Here is a 14781-nt window from a genome sequence, read left to right as displayed (position 1 = left end):
AGCTGCGTGCAAGGCGAATGCCCTGCCTGCTGCACTATCTCTGGTCTGAGAGACCTCCACGTGTGTCTTCCCCTGGGGGCTCCCTTGCTCAGAGGTGGGTGAGGTTGTGCCCAAACACCTTTATTCTGATCGAGTTCTGCAGGCTGCGTGTGGTCAGTGCTGCAGGACCCCTGCCCGGGGCTAGGGAGGCGAGGGCCGGCCACCCGCCCGCAGGGTCGCTTCTCAGTCCTCACTGTCCTGTTTGGTGCTGCCAATGGAGGGGAGCCGGATGCCCGAGATGGCTTGAAAGCCCGGGACCTGCTCCTGCTCTTGGATCTGGTCTCGCAGGCGGCGGATTTCAAGGCGCTGCATCTCGATGATTCTCCCTGTTTCTTCCTGCTCATTCAGTCTCTTAGTGGGCGGCATGCTGGGCACCTCCTCGCTGGGCCCTGTGAGGGACAGAGCAGCCCATGCGGGCGGTCACTGAGGTCTGCCGGGTTATTCTCTCTGCCCGCCCTCCCTGCCTGCCACTCAGAGGCTGCGTGAGCATCCCCTGCAGGGGATGGGGGGGGGGGAGGGGAGAGACACCATGTATTTCACTGAGCAGCACAGGAAACACCCTAAGGGGCATTGCAGAGCAAGAAGATGGAAGCTGGGCATGACCTCAGCTCTGTCTGTCCCCAAGGAACCTGTGGGGCCACTGTCTTCCCGTTCCATAAACCCAGAGCCTGGTGAGTCCCTCCTGTCAGCCTTGTTGCCTTCCCTCTACCCGGTCCCCTGCTCCTGCACACACACACGAGGACACACACACATGCACACACGCACACACATGCACATATGCACACACAGTGCACACACACCACACACATACACATGCACACACATGCACATGCAACACGTACACACACATGCACACACTTCTGTTTTCAGAGTGCCTGAGGTCAGTACCTCTCCCAGGGGCCACCCTATTCCCTGGCCCGTTCGGGTTGAACTCGCTCCAGCAAATGTTCCTGGACCCTGTGCCATGTTGCCACCTGCTCCTGAGGCGGCCCCTCTTGGGCCACACCTGGGATGCTCCTTCAGGAAATCATTCCCCTCATTTCTAGTCTCCAATCACCTCTTTTACTTTCTTCTTCTCAAGACACCTGCTCTTCCGTTTGAGTTGGGGCCACATCTGGAAGCACTCCTGGCTCTGGCCCCTGGCAGGGCTCAGGGACCAGATGCAGTGCCAGGGATTGAACCCAGGTGAGGCGCCTCCCTGATGTGCTCTCACTCCGGCCCCCAGATACCTACACGTCATTGATTTTTAAACCTTAACTCACCTGGGAGACTCACGACCCCCTCTGTGCATGCAGCATACCCCAGGGGTTTCCTCCAGTCACTTTCTTCATGGGCACCCCGAATTTTCTCGTTCCCGTCTCCTCTGCCCCATGAAACCTGTGCAGTCCAAACCCCAGATCACCCAACCACCCAGTGTCTCCATTTCAACAGCAGGCCTGCTATAGGCCTTGCAACATGTGACATTAGAATTCTTGATTTCCAACTCCCAGATGGACTTCTTCTCGGGCAAATATTCAGCTCCCATAGCAGTGGTTTCAAATTCTACCTCCTCTGAAAATTGTGGTGAAAAGACATGTAACATAAGGCCCAAGTTGTGCCACAGGGTTTCAGAATCCTGCAAGCATATGGGCATGAGTTCAAATCCTTGGTGTCCCGCATGTATCAAGCAAGATGCTTGGCAGCTCTGCCGTCTCAGGTCCCCCGTGTCACAGGCAGTTTCTGGCCAAACTCTAGACAGCTGAGGGTGAATGACACCGAGGGCTGGAAGTCGATTGCTACAACTGAAAATTGTTAAGCACCATGGTCAGATGTGCCAACCTGGTATGGACCCCAGTCAGCACCACGGCTGAAATGTGTGAGCACCACGGCCAGCACATGCACCAGGCCCTGGCTATCCTGTTATCCCGACAACAACAGTAACAACAGCAGTGAAGGGAAATGAATTCAAACTCAGGGATGCACATTTATGAGACAGGACCTCCACCACAAAGCCCCATGTCTTCCCTCGCTCCCTTCCTCCCTCTTTTCCTTCCTCCCTCCCTCCCTCCTTTTCTCCCTTCTTTTGTGGTGGTGGTAGTGGTGGAAGGGGGGTTGGTCCACACCCAGGTGCACAGGGCATACTCCTGGCTCTGTGCCCAGGGGTCAGTGCTGGTAGGGTTTGGGGACCATGTGGGATGCCAAAGAATCGGATTCCAGTGAGCTGCATTCCAGGCAAGTGTCCTACACACTCAACTCAGCTTTCAATTCTTTAGGGTTACCCAGAAGTGAAATTTCTGGTTTACATGGTGATTCTAGTTTTAGTCTTAGTTTTTGTTTGAGGGCCACACCCAGCAGTGCTCAGGGGTTACTCCTGACTCCACACTCAGGAATCACTCCTGGTGGGCTTGGGGGACCATATAGGATGCCGGGGATTGAACCTGGGTCATCCAGGTGCAAGACAAACACCCCACCTGTTGTACTATCAACTGGCCCCTCTAGTTTTAGTTTTCGGAGGCACTGACATAGAGTTTTCCAGAAAGGTAGCACTGTTTGACGGTGTCAGGACTGCTTTCACTACACTGTCTTGATGACATTTTCTGTGTGTGTGTGTGTGTGTGTGTGTGTGTGTGTGTAATTGTACAGCAGTCATCCCAATGGAGATAAGGAAGAATCTCACTGTGGTTTTGGTTTCATTTTGTTAAACATTAGTGGTGAGCATCTGTCCATGTGCTTGTTGGCCCTTCGTGACTCTGCTTTGGAGAAATTTCTGTTCAAGTCCCTTGCCTGTTTTTAAGAAAGTTTGTTAGGTTCTTGATTGCTGAGTTGTGGGGTTCTTTAGACATTCCAGACATAAGCCCTCTCAGATGAAGTCTTCATAAATATTTTCTCCCATTCTATAGGCTGCCCTTTCACTCTGACTGTGTCCTTTAGGACACATTTTTTTAAAACTGTATTTTATTTATTTCTCTTTATTTGTATGGTAGTTTAGAGACATAGTTACAATAGTATTAACTTTCATGGTTTTGGGGTTTTTATTTGGTTTGTTTTTGGGCCACACAGGCAATGCTCAGGGGTAACTCCTGGCTCTGCACTCAGAAATTATTCCTGGCAGTTCTCAGGGGACCATATGGGATGCTGGGGATCAAACCTGGTTAGGCTGTGTGCAAGGCAAACGCCCTCCCCACTGTACTATCCCTCTAACCCTTTGGCTTTCATGGTTTTGATGAAAAAAATCACTGCAGCTTCACACCAAAATGCCCCAGATCCTTCAGCACCATTCATGTGCCTCATCTAGTCTGTTTCCTCCTCCCCTGGAAATTTAAAAATTTTGTGGAGTCAGATTTGTCTATTTTTCTTTCCTATTTTCTTTTACTGGGACTGGGTTGGGCCACACCAGGTGATGCTTGGGGGCTGTTTCTGTGCTCAGGAGTGACCTTTGGCTGTGCTTGGCAGATCGCATTTAAACTCTGGTCAGCTGCAAGCAAGGCAACAAAAGAAAAATATCTCCTGTCTTCTTTCTTTAGCCAATCTGCCTAATTTTTTTTTCTTTTGTTGCCTTTGGAGTCAATCCCAAAATGATTTCCAAATCCATCCTCTGATGTGCTTTTAATAGCTGCCATTGGCACCCTCTTCCCTGAGAACTGTCGCTGGCTCCCTCCCCACGCGCAGCCCCCTCCCAGGGGGACCGCCTTTTCCCCAGCCACTGCCCGGTCCTTTTGGAACACTTGTTGTTTGAACTTGTAGGGGGAGGCATGGGCCACACCCAGCAGTGCTCAGGGCTTACCCTTGGCTCTATGCTCAGGGATCACCCTGGCATTGCTCAGGGGACCCCGGGTCGTATTGGGTATCAAGCCCGGGTCGGCTGCCAGTAAAGCAAATGCTCTACTGGCAGATCTTTCCAGCCTCTCCCAGGAGGAAAATACTGGAAGAGCCTGAGGTTGGAGGTGAAGGGAAGGAGAGGCTCAAAGAGGATGTGGTCAGCAGCAACTGAAGCCGGTCCTGCCTTGGGCCTCTGATTGGCCGGCCCGATGGGGGCAGCCTCAGAGCTTGACTCATGCCAACCATCCCCGCTGAGTCTGGGTCCTTCTCACCCTGCCTTTGTCTTTGACTTGTCCCTTTTGCTGCACTTCCTAGGCTCTCCGTGCTCCCTCTGCTGCAGGCTGCCTGGCAGTCAAGCTGTGGCCTGGCGTGGGGTCCTGGCACGGGCACTGTTGGCCCTGCCCGTCCTTTGCGGTTAGGGCTAAGGCTCCAGCACTCCCTCACGACTCCCGCATAGCCTGCCTGCACTCTGGCCCTCTCGATGGACTGTTACACACAACTACAAACCCAGTCCCCAGCTGGCTGCCCCTGGGGCGCCCAACCTGTGTTTGGAAGGCCACGACCCTGCAGGTATCCACTGGAACGGAGCCTGGAATATTCCAACAAGTGGAAGTTTCCTTTCTCTGCCCTGACGCTAAAGGATGGGCCACCCCGCTGACTCTCTGCCCAGGAGCCTTGCCCCGTGATGTGAAGTCTCCCTGTAGGCTGCAGCAGGATGCAGGTGAGGCCGCGGAGGCTGGCCACTCTCGGGAAACTGCCTGGCTTGGTGACACTGTCAGACTACAGCTCTGCCTCCTGGGAGACATGTGGAAGATGGTCCAGGGGCCTGATAGGGAGGTCGCTGTCCTGATCATCTGCTCTGTCGCTCTCTCCCAGCTGGGAGCATCTTGAGGCGGTGGGTGGCATTTCCCTCTGCTTCTTCCTTATCTTCCCACCCCACTGATGGCTACCTGATCGCTGGTCATGGCTGGGCTCAGCCTGGCGTGTGGCTGCTGCCGCTGGCCCTTCTTCCTGAGCTGTGCTACACTCCCATCCACCTCACTCTACATGTGCACAGCCGGGTCCCACCTCCTGCCCCCACGCCTCATCTCTCTCCTCTGTGCTCTCCTCCTCTTGCTCCTCACCCTACCCTCTGCCAGCTTCAAGAGGTCATTAGTCTCCCTCACTGCATCCTGTCTGCAGCCATGACTTAAGTTCTGACTTTAGGTGATGGAAAGCAAGCCTGTGACTTCTGTCACCCATGGATTCATTTCTGCTTGTTATTTGCATTTCCGGTTTGGGTAACTTCTTTCTTTCTTTCTTTCTTTCTTTCTTCCTTCCTTCCTTCTTTCTTTCTTTCTTTTTTGCTTTTAACAATTTTTGAATTTTTCCTCTTACTAGTTTAAAGGCATACCCAGCCTCCTACTCTCCCTCCCTCCCTCCCTCCCTCCGTCCCTCCCTCCCTCCCTCCCTTCCTTCCTCACCAATACTATTTATTTTTCTATAATAAACATCACAATGAGTATGGAGTCCTATCTCACTGGTTAAAGTTGCATAGGTCTAATAACTTCTAATGATGACAGTTTTTATGTTTTTTAGAAATTTGCATATTTTCTTTGCATAAATGTCTAAGTCTTTTAATAATTAAAAATATGTTTATTGAAGGCTGGAGAGATGGTGCAGAGATAACTTGAACAAAGCAATTAAAGTTCAATCCCTGGCCTGGAGCCCTGCCAGGAGAAATCCCTGAGCACTGCTGGGTACGACTCCAACACACACACATCCACACATCCCCCCCCCACACACACTATGTTTTTGTGTGTGTTTTGATAAGTTTTGGTTGGTTGTTGAGTTGTAGAAGTTCTTTATTCTAGATATTAGTCCTCTCTTATATTTATGATATGACTCACAAATATTTTTCTCTCAATGATGTGTGGAATATGTCAGGAGCACTCCTGACTCTGCTCCAGGGATCATGTCTGGCAGTGCTTGGGTGACACTGTGGGGTGCTTAGGATTCAACCAGGGTACTCAGGTTGAATGCCATCTGTCTATTATTTTGTTTTCTCCTGGGCTCTCTGGTTGACCACATTTGTCTAAATATCTATCTTAATGCCAGTATTATGCTGTTTAGATTATTACAGCTTTGTAGTAAGTTTTAAAATCAAGTAGTGTGAGCTCCCGGAGAATGCACCAGGTCCCAAAAAGAGCCGAGATCACCGGGAAGCCCCATATAGGGTAGGTGCCGCATCCCGCCTCCTCCAGATGGAACCCTGGTGACCATGAGCCTCTACAAGCATAGCTCGAGTATGCGGGAACCAGGACTTTTACTTCAAACCGCACAGCCGCATAAGCGGCTGTGTGACATCTCCCTATATACAAAGTGATCAATGGAAAGTAAATCATCCAACGTTTCTCTCTGAAAATCAGGCTTAACTCTTATACAAACCACAACACCCAACAGGAGAGAGAGAACAAAAGGAAATGCCCTGCTACAGAGGCAGGGTGGGATGGGGGATAGGGGGTGGGAGGGATACTGGGATCCGTGGTGGTGGGAAATGGTCACTGGTGGAGGGATGGGTATTCAAAATAAATAAATTAATTAATAAAAAAATAAAATAAAGTAGTGTGAAGGACTGGGGCAATAGTACAGTGGGTAGGGCATTTCCCTTGCACGCAGCTCATCTGGGTTCAATCTCCAGCATCCCATATGGTCCCCTGAGCCCTTCCAGGAGTAATTCCTGAGTACAGAGTTAGAAGTAACCCCTGAGCATTGCCGGGTGTGACCCCAAAGAGAAAGAAAAATCAAGTCGTGTGAGTCCTCCAATTTTGTACCTCCTCTGGCCCCTCACCACCACAGATATTGTTCTGGCTACTCAGGCTACTAAGATTTGAGATCCCATAAGTTTAGGGAAGATTTTCTATTTCTGAAAAAAAAAAATAATTTAATGTTGGCAGGGATTGCATTGAACTGACAATACTGTCTTCCGATTCATGAATACAAGTTGTGTTTTCACTATTGGAGACTCTTTTTTATTTCTTTCAGCAATGTTTCATAGTCTTTGATTCACAAGTCTCTTGCCTCCCTGATTAACTCTATCCTTAAGCACATCATTCTTTTTTGATGCCCTTGTAAAATGGAGTTGCTTTCTTAATTTCCTTTCCAGAGTGTTCATTGTAAATGTTTAAGATTGATTTTTTGATGTGGATTTGTGTCCTGCCATTGAAACTTCCTATCATTTGCACAAAATCTCCACCATCTCCACCGGCAGCTTGGGAGAACACTTTAGATGCAGGTGCTGTGCCCTTCCACAAGGACAGATCTGATTTAGATATATTTAACATTCTACTGGATAGTAGGTAGACCCACTAGATTCTTAAAACTTTTTCTCTTTAAAATTTTTTTTTAAAAATTGTAGTGGTGTGAGTGTGTGTGTGGCACACCACCTGTGCTCGGGGCTTACTCCTGGCAATGCTCAGGGAACCATATGCATTACTGGGAATCAAACCAGGGATGGCTGGTGCCAGGCGAGTGCCTTACCCGCTGTATTATCTTTTTGGCCCAAGGCTTTCCCTTTTTCAGCTCCACCTTCCCCCCACTTCCAAAGATTTCTTCTTTTGCTAATTCCCAAACCTTTGGATTTGGGGGTGGGGAGGGATATACCGCAGCCATGCTGCAGCTATTTTTCTACTTAGTGCTGAGTGGTCACTCCTGGCAGTGTTCAGGGAACTGTGTGTGGGATGGAACCAGGACCTCCTCCACGCAGAGCATGTGCTTAGCCTGGCAGGTGAGCTCCCCAGCCCTCCAGAGGCTTCTGAGGCTTCCGGGGTACACTTGAGATTCTTCTAGGTTGCCTACTGTTGCTTGGGGTTTGGGTTTCTTGGGTCTTTGAACTCAATTCTTATTCATCACTCATCTATCCATTTTTTTAGCTTTCAAATTTTTGTGTTTCTTATTTCCTTTAATCTCATGGTTGATTTATGCTGCTTTGGTAGGATTTTAATTAGCTATCTTCATGAGAAGTTGTAGTGATATAATTTAAATAATTGAAAAAAGCAGCTGTGTCTATTAGAGCTGTTAATTAATTGTGTGAATGAACATATAATATATAAGTGATGCGAAAACTAAAATACAAGGTTGGATATAGCAACCTCTCCTGTTCAGGTAAATAATTTCAAAATATAACTAATGAAAAATGTGTGCAAAGACCATAGCCAGGTGTGCGCATGGGCTGCCCAGTCATCATACCAACCCCAACTCCAAAAATAATGAAGGGGAGGGGAGCGAGAGTAATAAAATAAAATAAAATAAAAAGCCAAATAAATGGGCGGATTTTCCAGAACAATTTTAGGGTACATATTTTGCACTTATCACTCTTGGTTATCAAAGATGAGGCTTAGATTGTGCGTGATGAAGAAAGATGGTTGGTAAAACCCGGCATCAATGGTTACAAATGAAATAACTTTCCTTCAGTAAAATTATTTCAGACAAGTGGTATGAGGTTTGGTTTGCCTCAGAATAACCCATGGTGGGTGTGGGAAAAAAAATAGTTGGAGGGCAGGAATACTGATGAAGCAAGTGTGTTACTTTCCTGGCTCTAAATTCTAAAATCAATCCCCAAAACACTCTTCCATGTTATGTAACACATAGTACTTAAGGATGCTCTTTCTGGAATCTGCCTGGATTCTGAAACCACAGCAGATCCCAAGTATTTTTAAGAGCTGAGACATACTGGATGCAGGAAGGCCTTCTGAGGTCCTTTGGTGACCAGGTGTACCGCCACAGACCAGAGGGTAGGTGTGCCCAGGTACTGGAGGAAACCAGGTGATCGATCTTACCTGCCTCTGGGACCTCGGGTGGTCTCAGCTTCTTGGTTAGTTTCAGAGCAGCTTCAAGATCATAGACTTGGGATCGAGTCAACTTTAGCTCCCTGCGGAGCTCATTAATCTCCTTGATCAGGGAGACATTTTCCTGCAGGAAAGGACAAATGAGGGGCTGGAGCGATAGCACAGCGGGTAGGGCGTTTGCCTTGCACGCGGCCGACCCGGGTTCAATTCCCAGCATCCCATATGGTCCCCTGAGCACCGCCAGAGGTAATTCCTGAGCGCAGAGTCAGGAATAACCCCTGTGCATCGCTGGCTGTGACCCAAAAAGCAAAAAAAAAAAAAAAGGACAAATGAATGGGTACCGATGAATAAATGGTGGGTGGGAACAGGGTCTGGCTGGGGGCCGAGACTCGGGAATGGGTGGGGCTGGACCTGCACCCAGGGTAACCCTCCTGGGGGAGCATCTTTACCTGGCTCATGGCTCAGCCCCTCCAGGTACTTTCCAGGTAACATACCTTCAGGTGCCTCTGCCCTTGCAAGATATGATAACCTCCATTCCCATCCGCTCAGGTGCTTTCCAGTATCAACAGTAACACCACTTTTCGGAGTCCTCTGTGAACCTAATGCCTTGAAGCAGCACCCTAAAGCTGTGAGTAGATGCTATCACAGCCACAATTGTACAGAGCAGGACACAGAGGCCCGGGGAAGCTGTGGACCTTGCCCAGATTGTAGAGCAAGAGTCGGAACCAGCATTCTGATGCTGGCAGTTTGCCGCCTGGTCTCTGGGCACTTAAATCCTGTGCTGTCCTCTAGTCAATACTTTCCTTCACTCGTTGGACTGACATGAATAGGGGAGATCCTCGGTCCAAGGGATGCAGTTAAAAAGAAGACAGGGAGGCTGGAGCAATAGCACAGCGGGTAGGGCGCTTGCCTTGCACGCGGCCAACCTGGGTTCGGTTCCCAGCATCCCATATGGTCCCCTGAGCACTGCCAGGGGTAATTCTTGAGTGCGGAGTCAGGAGTAACCCCTGTGCATTTCCGGGTGTGACCCAAAAAGAAAAAAAAAGAAAAAAAATAAAGATTCATCCCTTATTAAAAAAAAAAAAAAAGAATGCAGGATTTCTTCCCCAAAGGCAAACTCTAGTGAGGACCATGGAAGAGGAGATGGATCATCGGTGATTACTCCTGCCAAACGGAAATTCATTTCTCTTCGTTATGTCCGACAGAGGCTGTCCACACACCCTTCCGGCCGGTACTCAGCGCTTAAGAGGCACCAGGGTACCGGGGCACACCACAGTGGGATATGATCTCCCGAGCTCCGTACAAAGCAGAACCTGGATTCTGCTCTTTGAGGGGGTTCGAGCTTGGGGGGCTCTGGGCAGAGTGCGGTTTGGGCAGGGAGGGGTAGGTCCAGGGGGAGGGTACTTAGTCCTGGCCAAATGGCATGGGGAGATCCCTTAAAATTGAGCCCTGGGATGAAGAGCCAAGGACGGGGTTTGAGGGTGAAGGGGGATGCCATCCAGACAGCGGGAATAGACCCGGCTGCTACTGTTGGTGCTGGCGGGACTTCCAGTGGCTGTGTCCTCTGCGGCACCCCTGGAGAGGCAGGTGGCAGCAAGGCCCTGGAGACAGCAGGCCGGCGTGGAGTCCTGGACTGAGCTCTTGCTTCTCTTCCCACAGCGCCTCACTGCCTTCCGTGTCCCACGCAGCACAAGCGAACTGCCGGGTGTTCCCATCACCACAGGCTGCCAAGGGAGCAGCCACCACGCTCCAGAGCCCACAATCTTGGCGCTCAGCCGGTGGACAACTGAGCCTCTCATTGGACGGAACAATCAAATCCACCAGAGGACCCGGTGCAGCCGGGTCTGCGAGTCTGTATTTCTGGGCCACCTCTGGCAGTGCTCAGAGGACATGCAGTGCCAGGTACCGCACCTGGGGTTCCCACCTGCCGAGCCTGGGCCCCAACCCTTTCACCCATCTCCCCAGCCCACGGTTCTGCCTTTCTAGGACTTCTCCCAGGACAAGCTGTCGCTACTCTGACCCGCAGCAGGTCGCGTTGCCCTTGAGGTGAGTCTCACCAACGGCAAATGCAGAGTTGGCCACGTGAAGCACCTGGGACCAGGGCCAGGAACAGCGTGTGCTGTGCCTTGGGGCACTCGACCAGTGGGTGAGTGTGGGATTAGCATCCCAGAACAGGACAGCCCCACAAGCTCTTCTCACCCAGCCCCGGCACAGGGAGAGGATGCGTGAGGCGCCCCAAGAGAAGTCGCCCCTCAGACCCTCTGCACCTAACAGGCCACACCACCAGGGTCAGGCTTACTCTCCGCTGACTTCGCAAGTCGTCATTATCCAAAGAGTCTCTCCTGGATGAAATGCCCAGTAATAGCTGTCCAGTTCTCCTCCTTGTTCCGAAAACTGAAATATTTGTTTGTGGGGAGGGAGTTAGACCACATTAGGCTGTGCGTGGGGCTTGCTCCTGGCTCTCTGCTCAGGGATGACTCCTGGCAGAGATTAAAGACCGCATGGCGTGCTGGGGATGGAACCTGGGCTGGCTTCATGCAAGGCAAGTGCTGCCCCCGCTGTGCGATCTCTTCGGCCCGGCCTCCTTCTTAGACCAGGTTTTGTGTCTGCTTTTCTCTAAGTCAGCAGCTGCTTCCATCTGACCTTTCACCCTTGTGCCCACACTGGCTTTGGCACCAAATCTCCCACACTGCCTTTCCGTGTGCACCCTAGCCAAACTCTGCCAACTTTTTCCCATAGCCTCTCCCAGCTTCTCTGGACCACAGGGTACAATGAATTACATGCCTAGTCACTAGGGTTCTAAGGTCTTGGACCCAGCCTTGATATGTTTCTGATGGACAGATAAGCCCACGGTAACTAATGCTGTGGATGTAGACCTGTCAAAGATCGGAATCTTGCTATGAGGAAGTGACCAGCCCAGGGGTTAAGGGTCACTCCCGGAAGAGCCAGAACAGAACCAGAACGGGCAAGGCTGTTCCCCAGGGCTCCTCTACACCGTGCACTTTGTGCACGCAGCCTGGCTCTGTCAATAAGGGAAGTCATGGGCACAAGGATGGGGCTGGGCAGGGAGCTGGCACAGAGAGCTGGAATTCGAGCCCCGGGTTTACTTCAGGCACTCAGTGACCCCAGTAGCACCACAGGGACTGAGCACCTCAGCACCCCCAGTGTGGCCCCAAAAATTAAAAAAAAAAAAAGATACGAGACCCAAAGTGCCATTTCTCCAGAGTACCAGACCTCTCTGCCAGCATCCTAATTTTTTTTTTGGTCACCGACTTTGTCACCAAGTCCTGTCAATTTGGTGTCTGAATTAGCTTGGGTGGAGGGTGAGGGACTCTCAAGCACTTCTCAGGGGTCCAGGGGGCCATTCCTGGCTCTGCTCAGTCAATTGGGCCAGAAGGTTCGGTCCTAGGGGTGCCGAGGAACTAACGTAAAAGTAAATACACATTTTTACTATTTAAATCTTTAAAAGCTTGAGAACCCTCCCCCTATCCCTCCTCCTCCTCCAACTATCACTGTGGCCAGGGCGGCACACTCTATTACTCACTTCAGTTAAGGTGCCCCGGAGATCACGTAGTATTTTGTTTTCCTTCTTCTTCTTTTTTACTTTCTAATTAAAAACATTTTTTTTGAGTGTGTGTGGTGTCTGGGATTGAGCCCAGATCTCATGCATGCACTTTGTCACTGAGCCACATCTCTGGGTCAAGTTTTCACACTTTTCACTTTTCTTTTTCATACTGAGGGTTGAGTCCAGGGACTGTGAGGCAGGTGCTCGACTGCTGAGCCTCATCCCAGGCCCTCGATGACCACCTTGGGGTGGTGCTGGCTTGAAATTGTGGTCTCGGTTGCTCCGCCATGGAGCCCCTGAGTTCATTAATACCTTCCCCCTCACCGGCTCTTAGCACCTCTGCCATCAAGGCCCTGAGGGGACCCCTTGCCCTCATTTCTCCTGTCCCTCACTCTTGAATACTTACGGCCCACCGACACCATTAAGACTTCTGTCTCTGGTCCTGGAGTGAGCGCTAGTTCCGATGCCATGGGACACCTCCAGGGGCCTCATCAGAGTGTGACTGAGGACTTAACAAAGCCCCACTTCCCTGTTCTGTTCTGTTATTTATGAGGATCACCCACGAACCAGCTCCTGAGTCCAGACAGCCTTGGGTTGAGGGGCGCAGGGGTGGGTGGGCCATGCATGGGACCTAGGGGAGCACCAGAAGCCTGGACTCAGGATTGCGGGAACTTTACAGCGCCCCCACAGCCTTCCCTGAGTTGATGCCTCTGAGAACCTGGCAGGGCTGGGCTGTTGCCAGGGCACCTCTGTCGGCTAACCTCACTCAGCATTCCGGATGGGCTCACCAGGGCCTCACCGCTCAGGACCTGCCTCTCCTGCTGCCACGTTTCCTCTCACGCCCCCAGCACTCAGGCTGTGTTTGTGCCGTGGCTCATGAGGGAGGAGGACGGAGGGTGGGGCTCACACACTGCAGCCAGGCCAGACACGTGGCCTCCACTTCCTCTCCCAGTCCTCAGGGCACCTGTGGATTGAGGCTGCTGTTTCCTCCCCAGGGGTAACTCCTGGGGAAGCCAGGAATCTCCTCAAGGTCACCCCGAAAGGAGAGGCAGCGGCAGGATAGAGTGGGCCCACAGAGCCCCGATTCTTCCAGACTCTGAAGTTCTGAGCACAGTCAGCCTGGGCTTCCGCCCTGACCTTCAGCTGCAGCTCCAAGAAAGAAACCCTCATCGGGGTCTAGAGAAGTGCTTTCCCAAGTGTTCTGAACCATTCCAGACTGCCCACCAACAAAGCCCACGATCAGAAGCAAGGAGTCCCCCTGGGCATCCCGTCCCTGGATCCCCGGCCCATGGGAAAACTTGCTTCTCGGGGGCTCCACATGGCTCTCAGCTCCCTCTCCCTGCCCACGCTCAGGAAGGCATTGCCACCTTGGGGGTGAGCGCGGGGATGCAAAAGAGACCATCACGCCTGGCCCCAGCAGCCACGTGCAGGCCTGGCCCTTTTCGTGAGCCTGTGGTCTTCACGTTCTCTTTCCTTCTCTGCTCTGGTGTCTGCTCGGCCTGGAGGGAGGTGCCTGGACCCTGCAGGCTGCCACGGGCCCAGGTTCTGGGGGCAGTGCTGCAAAAGTCAGCAATCTCACAGGGCCGTCTCGCCTTGCCCTGTGTGCCGCCCTCACCCCTCGGCCAGGCCCTTGGGGGCCCAGAAGCTGGTTTCACTTTTCCCTCTGGACCTCAGGCTGCCGGAGAAGGGCAGGGGCTGGATCCTGAGAGCTGTTTTCCAGCAGAGCCTGGGGTGAAGGCAGGCGACCCTTGAGTTGGGGTCTGATCTGAGGCACACTGGCTCTGCTCAGCCCTCTGGGCTGCGGGATCCAGGTAGAAATCGACTTGTTTCAATCCACCAACAACCCAACCCCCTTCCAGTATTTATTTAGTGAGGTTTTTTTTTTTTTTTTTGCGGGGGTGGTGGTGATGGGGCACACCTGGCAGTGCTCAGGCTTACTCTGTTGGTTTTGGGGAACCATATGGGGTGGCTGGGACCAAACTCATGTCCACTGCTTACAAGGCAAATGCTCTACCCACTCTGTGCTATTACTCCACCCGCTTCAAGTATTTAAATAATGGAATTAAGAAAATACAGACATCGCTCCAGCCCAATACAGACATAAGATTGGGCTGGAGCGATAGCACAGTGATAGGGCGTTCGCCTTACAAGCGGCCAACATGGCCGATCCGAGTTCGATTCCTCCGCCCCTCTCTGAGAGCCCGGCAAGCTACCGAGAGTATCTCGCCCAAAAGGCAGAGCCTGGCAAGCTCCCCGTGACGGATTCGATATGCCAAACACAGTAACAGCAAAGTCTCCAATGGAGACGTTACTGGGCCCACTCGAGCAAATCGATGAACAACGGGAGGACCGTGTCTACCGTGTCAAGATTGGAGTGAAGTGCGACAGGAAAGGCATTTGCTTTACATGAGGCTAAGCTGGATTTGATCCTCACATATGGTCCCTTTGGGTCCCCCAAGAGTGACCCTCGAGGGTAGAGCCCAGAAGAAAGTGTGAGCACTGCTAGGGGTGGCCCCAATGTTCCTACCAAATAAATAAACACAAAAAGGTATG

The 14781-nt window shown here is 51.6% G+C and overlaps 1 protein-coding gene across 1 annotated transcript in view; it reads right to left on the bottom strand.

Moving 5' to 3' along the window:
- Positions 1 to 222: 222 nt before the first annotated feature.
- CFAP57 (cilia and flagella associated protein 57) overlaps positions 223 to 14781 on the bottom strand; it is a 66136-nt gene continuing 51577 nt past the window's right edge. Inside the window, exons 21-22 of the mRNA XM_056130892.1 lie at positions 8655 to 8787; positions 223 to 428 (exon numbers count right to left, since the gene is read on the bottom strand). Of these exons, the coding sequence (XP_055986867.1) occupies positions 223 to 428; positions 8655 to 8787 (339 nt within the window). The remainder of the gene's footprint in view (positions 429 to 8654; positions 8788 to 14781) is intronic.

This window comes from Sorex fumeus, unplaced genomic scaffold, assembly GCF_029834395.1.
Source record: "Sorex fumeus unplaced genomic scaffold, SorFum_2.1 ptg000082l, whole genome shotgun sequence".
NCBI classification, from domain to species: Eukaryota; Metazoa; Chordata; class Mammalia; order Eulipotyphla; family Soricidae; genus Sorex; species Sorex fumeus.
Note: the sequence above shows the minus strand (reverse complement) of the source record. Positions and strands in the feature narration are given on the sequence as shown.